We start from the raw sequence: 10,345 nt of genomic DNA, 5'->3' as shown, positions 1-10,345 counted from the left end.
TTTCTGTTGGTATGCCCTTAATATTCGGGGATCCATTAAAACAAAAACCAAACAGAAAAAGAACAAAAGGCTTGGGCTAGTCATCAGAGCAAGACTGCTGGAGCTGGATGCTTGTCACGATAGTAAAATTACTATCAAATCTGTAATTTTAGGTATTCTTCCAAAAGTTATAACTTAAAATAAACCATTGATAAGTTCTGTTAAATAAGGTTAGGATGCAGAATTTTGCTAGCTATAGTTACAGATATTTAAAATACTACTGTATCAACATAAGAGACCACATTCTTATGTTTTTATGTCTCAAAAAAAACCCCAATGAAATCAGACCGGCGTTGCTTGTGTGGCCCACAGACAGTTTGACTGGCTTGTTATGTGACTTTGGGTTTGTTAAAGTGAAGAATTGTTTTCATGTCGAACTTGTACAAGTCTTACCTTGAGCTTCTCATTAACAGACCTTAGTTCTAAATCATTTTTCCAAGGCATTCAGTTTGTCTGATGTCACAGTGCACCTGAGAACTTGTTATATTTACTCATGAGGGTAAATACAAGGTAGAAGTGTAATAAGTGTATGGACAGTTGGATGTTGAACAGACACATAAACAACTACTTTTTTCAACTCTCTACCAAATTCCAAAAAGGGTGGAGATTGCTGTAAATGCTGCTGTAAAAGTAACAATGATATACCCTACGGGTGGATATGGTAAGGTTAGGACAAAACTTGAGCAAGGAGACTAAGGAAAACCAGTGATATTTATGAAAAGAGCAAACCAGTCAGGATGAACCATAACAGGTGAAGACCACAGCTGAATAATTAACTGCCTGAACCAAGGAACTGGCTAAATCAGTGAAAACAGAACGCAAACTGACCATCAGAGTGAGGGAGTGAGAATCTAAGCATTACAGTGGGTCACTTATGGAACCTTTAACCAAACTTGTTGACCAATTGTTTCCATCCAATTCCATTAAAACACTGATTTCTTGTTAATCCGTTTTTAGAAGAAATTGATCATTTGAGAGCGATTTTAAGAAATATTGCAAGAAATCAAAACAAAGGCTTATAAAGGGTTACCCAAAAATGTCTGTAGAGCCCAATCAATCTGAAATTTCCACTCAATCTGAATTTAATCCCCTCTTGCTCTCCTTCTCTAACTTTCCCTACTTTCCCTGAGTTTTCTAGTCATTGAGACTCACAATAGAGAATACTTTTTCCAACCAACAACAGCTAGCCAGACATATTACAAAATTTTGTAATTAATGCTGTTTGTTCTTTTAAAATGTAAAATTTTCTAACTTGAAAAAAAATTCCTGTCAGTTCTCCTGTCATAAAACCATGTCAGTTTAGTTCTGGATTTCCAGTGGAGATCTAAAAAATTATAGAATTTTTTTCAGCTTTTAATCTACCACACGTTCCCACTCATGGAATCAAGCTTTACATGGTGTACACTACTCTGCTGAACTGGTCTCGTAGAAAACATCTTTTGGATGTCTTCTTCTTCTTCTTCTTCTTTTTGTCATTCTTCTTCTTCCAGTGCATCTTGTTATTTTGGGAGTAACATGAGGTAAAATTTAACAACACAAAACACATCTTAAGTTTAAGGTTGTATGTTGATGAAATAGTAACACAGACAAAGTTTTATAGAGGAAGAGCTTTTTTCTTATCTTGATCACTGGCTTTTATGACCGTGAATCATATCTTTATGATTTTTATCTTTCCCCCTAAAAATTCTCCACCTCCTTATTCCAACGCAATAACCTGTAATGACAATGAAACTCTGGCCTTTCTGCTATTCACACAACAACATAAAAGGTCTCTGACCTCAGGGTCAGGACGTGCATTTTCCATTCTGACGATGCTACAAAGTAAATGAACAGCAGAATATAAAGCCTTGTTCTGAACAAGACGTTCCCTTCAGATCCAACACAGTCAGCCTCTGGATTCCTTACAAGCAGAAGTCATCTCATCTTATAAAACGTAAGTGTTAAAACCTAACCTTTCATGTTTCTGACAAATATGCCATATTTATCCTCTTTTTGAATAAACAACAAATTTTCTTTTTAGACCATATTGTCATACATGTCATACGTTTGGTGAAAGTATTTCATACTTTTGTTTCGCTGTGTAACACAGGAAAACCAAGACTGACATAATTAAAACAAGAATCGTTATCAGATTGTTATGTTTTTGTGAATAAATGTGCTTTGCATTTTTTTTTCTGTTTGTAAGCTGTAAGCCTCGTAAGCAAGTAAGCTGTAAACAAAATGCTTTCTGATGCAAGTATCACATGGCACTGAAGAATAAAAGTTCCCTCTCCACCTCTCTTTATTATTTAGAGCATTTGTATATTTGTAACAATGAGGATCTTCAGCGTATGCCTGTTGCTGCTGTTTTTGTGCTCTGCACGCTCAGGAGGTGAGCTATTGCAAATCATACAATTATTTATCCATAAAAGTAATATTATGTTAATATCATATTCATGGTGAAAGCCTCAAAACCTGAATGCGTCATTGAACCAATAATTGCTAATTCCCACACTAGACTGCTTAATAACTATATCAACACCACACTCAGATGATTGTTTTAAGAAAAAGTGATATATGAATCAATTGATATGAATCAGTCAATACACTCAGTGATATCCCGTGTTAAAAGTATATCATTTTAGGAAGTAGTCAGACTATATATTTCTTAGATGATGTCAAAAATGAAAAATCGGAAGAGACAGATAAATATGCAGTGCTCCTTAGTGTCCTGACTCAGGATATGGGAACCTGTGACTACTGTATAACTATAATTGCCTTATGTTTTAAGCAATCGGTCAGATTTTTACATGTGATTTTAAAGTACATCTGTATTTGTTACATTTAAATACATAGTCTTGTTCACAGCTAAATGTCCATCTTACCCTAACCTGACGTTTATTCAAACAACCTGTAATTCAAGTGAACTTGTAGATTTATTTTGCATGGATTTCCACCATAGTGGAAACAGTTCATTCAGAGTTGACTAATTAGTGTAATAAAATCATACCCAAAACAGATTTTGAAACCCAAGTAATAATTGTGATATTTTCCTTGACCTTGTCCAACAAATTTCTGCTGTGATCCAGCAGGCAAACATATTTCTTGTCTAAACCTGTTGTGTCATGTCTAACCCAGCAATCAGTGTGGAGTCAAACCACATTGTGAATGACTACTTAATTGTAACTGAACTGGAGGAAACTGTGAGTCTAAAATGCAGAACGGATGAGGGCACAGGAGAACAGGAGTTGCAATGGCTTCGTAATGGACTCAAGGTGCAGCTTACAGAGGAAAATAAGATGAGTGAGAGCAGCCTGTGTATACATCCTGTCTCCAGAGAGGACGATGGCGTCATCTTTACCTGCCAGCTGAGAAAGGATGCCAGCATGAATGTTACTATTGAACTGGAGGTCAAGTGTAAGTTAAAAGACCCTGTAGGCCAGGGGTAGTGTTGCCGTGTTTGTGTGTGTGTGTGTGTGTGTGTGCGTGTGTGGAATAAGAAGTCTAGAAGGAGGCTTTCAAAACTGAGGAACAGACTGATCTTTTAGAATGCAATTGGGTTTGTCTCCTACAGCAATTTTCTTAGCCAGAGTTACTCTCCTCCACAATGCTCAACAATAGTCTCTAGATGACCTATGTAGCTGCAGGTAGAGATAAGGAACACCGGTTTGCTTTTAAATTGTAGCTTGAAATGCCTATAGTTAAAAAATTGCTCTGCCTTCATAAAGGTTTATAAGTTATTTACTCATCAGAAAATATGTTCAAGTTTGACTCAACTGATAACAAAAACAGAACCTGGATCCTCTCATTGCTAGTGCTAAACTATGACCTCTCACAGATGCTCCAGACCTCAGTGGCACTGAGGAAATCGAAGTGGAGGAACAGTCTGATGTTACTTTGTCCTGCAATGTCAAAGCCAATCCAGCTGTGACTGTGAGATGGGAGAGGGATGGTGAGATTCTTGACATGTCCACTGGCGGCTACACTGCCAGCAACAATGGCGTGACAGCTGAGCTCTCCATTAAAAATGTAAAACAACCCATCCATCCAGGAAATTACATGTGTGTGGCCACATATATGGCTAAGGAATTGAGCAAGACTTTCAAACTCGCTGTGACAGGTGTGTATGTAGCTTCTTCACTAATAATGTTTTTAAGACTTTTGAAGACACTTCTTATTTTAAAAATCCTTGATTTGAACCTTGATTCTAGGTAATTTTCATCATTTGAGAGGTTTGAATTTTTTTATAGCTTTTCGAAGAACTGTTTTCATACACTTTTCATTTAATTTTCATACACGCCAGTTTTTGCTCTGTTTATTTTCATCTGTCATATAAGCCAAGCTCTGAGTTTTGCTTTTGATTCCCAACACAGAGAAAACAATGAAATTCCCTTTGGGACCCACCATTGCTGGCGTGGTGGTGGTTTTCTTCACCATTTTGCTTGCCATACTTTCTCGGTGGCAGAAAATTGCAAAGGTATGTTCACCTCATGCTAAACATCACAAAATGAACTTCAAAGCTAGATTTAAGTGCTGTGAAAAGATCACTAACACTTTCTGTCCTTTTAACTCTCTTAGTGCTGCAAAAAGTGATTTCCTAAGTACTGGCCTGAATCTGCGGAACTCAAACCACACGTGTTTAGTCCTGAGGAAGCAAACAATAACCAGCTAAGTTTTTAAAAACTGGAGGGAAATTTAAAGGAAAATGAGACTTAAAGGAAATTTTGTGAAAGATGGACCAATATGAAGCTTAAAGACCTAAAACTAATTGAAACCAATTAAAATGGTTAAACATTAAGATATGTGCGCCTATTTATGACTAATTTATTTTATACTTGTAATATGTTGAAAGAAATAGACTTTGTTCAGTCCACTGCTTTACAAGTATTGGATTTTACTTGCCCATGACTGAGTTTCTACAAGCTGGTATACTGTTCCCTGAAGATTGTTAAAAAGCCATTACACAATGACTAGCACCAACAGAGAACATGACCACACCTGGGAAGAATAACATCATTTCAGAGCCTTGGTGAATAAACTCATTAAAACGGTTAATTATTGTACATTTTTCAAGGTTAAGGGCAAAGATCTCTCATTCTTTTATGTGAAATGTATGTAGTGACTTTAAGCATGTATTCACTGTGGTATGTCAAAGTTTTATCAGGCATGCAAATAAAAGAAGTTTATGAATTTATTGCAAGCATGCTTTTCATTTACAGCAAGTTATGTTTTTCAAGCATATCAGCTGAGTCAGTGTAATTCAAAGTAGCCTATATTTCATACCATTTTTTGTGTAATAAAACACACTTAAATCAAAACCTCAGTCCGTGGTGTAAATGCACTAAAGTATACACTACAAGGAATACAAGTTAAATTTCTATCATTTTGAATTTATTGGAAGAAATTGGAAAATATGAAAATAGATGGTAAAATTATTAAAGCTTACTTTAAATCATTACTTAAGTAGCACATTTTCCACATTTGAATCATAAAAGTATAGCTCAGAATGTATATAATTTATTTTTATTTTTGCAGGTATTTATCTACTTCATTTTCTTTTATGAAAATACACATGGAGCACAACCAGCCTCTTAAAGAGAACTGTGCATTATAACCCGCACATCTGCTTTAGATGAGAAATATGACAGATATCTTTTAAAATGGAATTTTGCAACTTTAGTTCAGTGACAATGAACTGAAAAGTTATTTCTGTAGCCTGTTTCTTTAGCTGCAGGGAATACATTTCTGATTCCATTCATCAGAACAACAACTAAAAGTAAACATATAAATATAGATTTAAGCTGTAATTAGTGGGGTCCTAGCAGAGTAAAGCCAATTAAGAAATATTCCATCTTCGTTCTACTTTTGGTAAGTGGTACACAAATTTGCAACCTCTGTTGAAGATGAAGTGTGTGACATTTCCAGGTCATTTTTTGGATGTAAACAAGGAGGCTGAGCAATGCCTAGGGATCAGAGCTAACAAGAAAGTAAGACATATGTTTTCCATTTACTCAAACCTGAGCATCTGAGGCACTGACTCCACTGCCCCAGTGGCATATGTTGGCACAAAGCCCAAAGCCCACTCCGTTTCCCACTGCATTCCCTTAAAGTTCTCTAAAAATGTCATAAAAAGCATTTTTCGTTGATCAAATTCAACATTTCCAATGACTTACAGTAATGAAACTCTCCAACAGTTCCAAGGGTTCATTTAAACAGATATCTGTACGTACAGCATATTGGTTGAAAGGCCAGATTTAGAAAATGTAAAATCTAAAAAAATATGGCATGGTGTATGTTACAGTGTCTGAGAGAAAATTACTGAAAGACACTATTGAACAAAAATACTAAAATTGCCTATATTTATTATTCAAATGTATCAAAGTTGAACAAAGATATTTACTGCACTGTAAAGGTGCTTACATTCTGTCTGGGGCTCTGAAAAAGCAGGGGAAAAAAATTTCTGTTTGGTTTCAGCTGTTATTTCAGGATGGAAGATCAGCTCAACTGCAGTTAGGCCAAAAGTCTGGTTCACTTAGATATTATACAGAGCCCCTGCAGTGAAACCTAAAAGGCATCACTTCAGTCTCCAATGTAGCGTCTAGCTGAACTGTCTGACATTTAAAAGAAAAAAGACAACAGGAATATTAAAATGCTTCAATAAGACGTGTTAAAATGTAAAAATTGTTTTGTGAAAACACTTTAACTGAACAACCTGTATTATAAAGCAACCTTTGATTATTCTCTCACGTACAGAATTTCATTAATGAGATCTGAGATAATGAACATAGTCTAGACTCAAGAAGAGAACGCACATGAAAGAATCTAACATCTCCCTCAAACGTCCTAATAAGACTTAGGATTCTAGAGAAACCTTATTAAGCCACAAGACCCCGCACAAGATTTTTAGTCAGTAATTAGGATTGCACAGGCTAAAAAAATAACCCTGGAGGTGATCTTGAACAGATCCTTTTTAAAACGTAAACTTTTTCAGCTTTTCGTGCACCATTTTTGTGCTTCTCTGTACTCAATTCCACTCACTACAAAAGCCAAAGCCTTAATGAAGCAGTTGCGCCCATCCACAATAACTTTTGTTTCAAAAGGTTGATTCATTAGAGCATCTGCACTTCTATAAGCATGTTTGCTGTCATTGTGTACATTGCTATTGAATATTAAGCATATTTTTCTTAATGTTCAGTGGTTCCAAACATGCACATTGTGATTGTCATTTATTGTTGTGCAGCTCAGTTTTATCAGTTATCTCTGAACAAACTTATCGTGTTGACACTTTGTTTGCTGTGACCTTGCTGAAGGTCTAAACAGTAGGTGCAATGAGATGGTGATATCTCAAAAATCATAGCTGTCATAAGCCAATAAACTTTCAGCAGAAATTCAACAAGCTTTTTTATATCATTCTTCATCTTCAGTTGGTGAGTATCAGAATCGGGTTGGTCTATTCACAGCCTGGTTTGTGGAAGAAGAAGTCATTTATTCAAATATGAAAAGATGTATCATGCACTGCTTTAATAAGTAACACAGACTAAAGCATGTCTTTACATTTATAGTCTCAAAGGCTGACTTAAAAATCCACATAGCTGTGTACCTCCGCTGGCAAAAGATGTGTAAAGTCAGACACCTCCATGGTTAACATGGGAATATAACTAACTAGTGTGTGAGCGTGTGTGTGTGTGTGAGAGAGAGAGAGAGAGAGAGAAATGGAGAGAGTGATGTATGATTATTCTAATAAAGCGCTCTTAGCTCCTACTAAGGAAACCTGCTAAACAAAGCCTTTTCTATTTATCAAACCACATTTGGACATGACTCTAGTCACCTTACCTTAAGTGTGCATGTGTGTGTGTGTGTGTGTGTGTGTGTGCGCGCGCGCATGTTTGTATAGCCATAACTCCCAGACAAGAGTTGGATTCTCATTTAAAACTGGACGGATTTAAATGGACTAAGATGCACAGTTCCACATCAATCTTTCATTTCATGCTGAAACAGTTACATGACATGAAACTGCTGGTGAAAGTTTCCCTTTTTTTAATGGATACATCAACATGGTTGCTTTTACACAAAGGTTTCCATCATGTCAAAACTTCTTATAGAAACACATAATAAAGGGTGGGGTGTTTTACACCCCTGATTAGTTACAAACATTTGAATAAATAGCATGCTTACAAAAATAGACAATAAAAGTTTCATTTGATGGGTTGTGTGAGTTTGGGTAAAACATTATTGCAAGAACCTTGTCTGCCTCAGTTTGCATCATGGGCTAGTGCAGCCACCACTGACTTGGAGGTAGACAGTGAATTAGGAGACATCAAGCATGAGGCAGGACAAAGGTGATACCACACACACACGCACGCATGAATGCATGCATGCACACACACACACACACACACACACACCTCATACAGAGAGCACACTCTTGTAAAATAATCTTGTTTGAACCAATGCACTCATAAACATGTGTGCATTGGTTCAACACACCCATTGCGTGTCCCTCACAGGTCATAAAAAAGGTAATATGGAATAAAGTCCCCATACATGATGTCCCAATGTACAGCACAGACAAAAATCCATCAACTGGACAATTTTCATGCAATAGAAAAACAAGAGTAATCAGTTCCATACAGTAATGTTGCTCATTCTACTGAATCGTCTATACATGAGTTGTCATGTGGTGGAAGGGCACAAAACAGTACCCAAGAGCACAAAGCAGTACCCAGAAATCTATTTTAATGGAAGTGTTGTGAATGTGTTAGCTTCTGTGAAGAAACCTCTCAAAACAAGGTCGTGTATAAACACAGATGGTCTGGCATTTTCCAGTAGATTCAGTTTTCCATCCTTATGTCTTTTACATGTATAATTTGTAGCAGTGAATTAGAGACAGGTATAAAAGAAAAGAACTGAAAAGAATCTGGGCATTTAAAAAAATCAATACTGCAGAGAGACAGCCGGGGGGGTTCAGAAGAAAGTGCTATAGATGATATTTCTGGAAAAAGCTTTAATTAAGAGGCAGGTGATAAGAACTGAAGTAGATTTTAAAGTAGTTCCACTGACCAGAAATGAATGAATTACAGCAGTGTGTTAAGAGCCCAAGAGGACCCTTCAGACCTCTTTCCTGGGGCAGACATATGCGTCAAGGTAGGGTTCTTGTTGCCATGGCAATCTTATTTTTGTGCTGGTGTGTTCTGGCTCTCCTAAACATCACGGTGGATGATCTTTGACTCTGCCTCCTTCAGTGGAACATCCTTTAAAACAGAGCATTAAGAGAGATATGTACTCACGATATGTTTCACACACATACACTCTCGGTCACACAGCGATTCATACGCGGCCTGTGAAGCCATGACGGTCATAACTGTCAGAATTGTACAACTGCAACAATAAGCTGCAAATATATTCCTCAATCTGCAAATATTTGAATGACAAGTTGTAAACATGCGGCTTGATTTCGTCATGCTCTCGTCTCCAACTCTCTGATTCGACCTGTTAGCTCATCCTGCTTACTGATGGGTTATCGTTCACACCCGTTCCTAAATATACCTTTGATCTCTAACTTTTTTTTGTGAAGTCTCTCGTTTCCACCAAGCGGTTTGAGTCGTGTTAACCCCAGTCCGTTTTACTGCTGTTACTGTTTTCTGACCTTTGCCTGTCCCAGTGTTTCTGATCTTCATTCGTCTGGCCTACAGTAGTCTGTTCACTGTGTACCAAACTTTGCCTGTTTCTCTGACTTGTTTCAATATCATTATCCTCAGAGTCATTCAGTACCATTAGAGTACTTCTTACAGATTTACAAATGGGGGACATAATCTGCAAACTGAAATACTCAAAAGTACATGCTCTTCATTTTGCAAGAGTTTAAGGGATTTAAAAATCATCTTGGGAACGAACACAGGGTAAGTGTGAAAGTTTCAGCCCCTACATTTGTAAATACAATCTGTTCATTTCAGTGCGCTCTACTGGAGTCTTTTCATTTTCTGTTAATGTCCTCTGAGGTTTGAGCAAATGCTCCAAAATCCTTACAGATATACTCTAAGTTGCCAGCAGTCCTTTAACACCATGTATAAATGTAGACTTTTTGGAACCAGCCAATCGCAGTCTTTTCCTCAAAGTCCATAATGGTGGGCACCTTTCCAAATGCATCAATATATCTAACATATATGGATTTTCATAATCCATACCTTGTCCAAGATCATACTGCATGTAAGCAACTGATCACTAATAGGCCATTCATGGGGATTTTTCCTCATTGAAACTGAGGAGTTGTGTGCATGACGACAATATTCCTGTATTTCATACAGAGAGACATGTACATAATGAACAT

The 10,345-nt window shown here is 36.9% G+C and overlaps 2 protein-coding genes across 2 annotated transcripts in view; one reads left to right on the top strand and one right to left on the bottom strand.

The window, feature by feature from the left end:
• Positions 1-2,352: 2,352 nt before the first annotated feature.
• Positions 2,353-4,611, top strand: tmigd1 (transmembrane and immunoglobulin domain containing 1). Its single transcript, XM_030783101.1, has 5 exons — positions 2,353-2,410; positions 3,157-3,435; positions 3,857-4,138; positions 4,392-4,495; positions 4,597-4,611. Exons 1-5 carry the CDS (start codon positions 2,353-2,355, stop codon positions 4,609-4,611), a joined length of 738 nt encoding a protein of 245 aa, XP_030638961.1.
• A 4,607-nt stretch (positions 4,612-9,218) lies between these two features.
• The window catches only part of cnksr2b (connector enhancer of kinase suppressor of Ras 2b), a 26,260-nt gene continuing 25,133 nt past the window's right edge, over positions 9,219-10,345 (bottom strand). Inside the window, exon 22 of the mRNA XM_030781895.1 lies at positions 9,219-9,269. Coding sequence (XP_030637755.1) covers positions 9,219-9,269 — 51 coding nt within the window. The remainder of the gene's footprint in view (positions 9,270-10,345) is intronic.

This window comes from Chanos chanos, chromosome 8 (genome assembly GCF_902362185.1).
Source record: "Chanos chanos chromosome 8, fChaCha1.1, whole genome shotgun sequence".
Taxonomy (NCBI): Eukaryota; Metazoa; Chordata; class Actinopteri; order Gonorynchiformes; family Chanidae; genus Chanos; species Chanos chanos.
Note: the sequence above shows the minus strand (reverse complement) of the source record. Positions and strands in the feature narration are given on the sequence as shown.

What these genes read in the sequence shown, in the direction of transcription:
- tmigd1 (XM_030783101.1), top strand. Translation starts at nt 2,353, where the DNA reads ATGAGGATCTTCAGCGTATGCCTGTTGCTGCTGTTTTTGTGCTCTGCA. An exon ending in TATTGAACTGGAGGTCAAGT is followed by an intron (nt 3,436 to 3,856) that starts GTAAGTTAAAAG and finishes GACCTCTCACAG; the next exon opens with ATGCTCCAGACCTCAGTGGC. An exon ending in TTTCAAACTCGCTGTGACAG is followed by an intron (nt 4,139 to 4,391) that starts GTGTGTATGTAG and finishes TTCCCAACACAG; the next exon opens with AGAAAACAATGAAATTCCCT.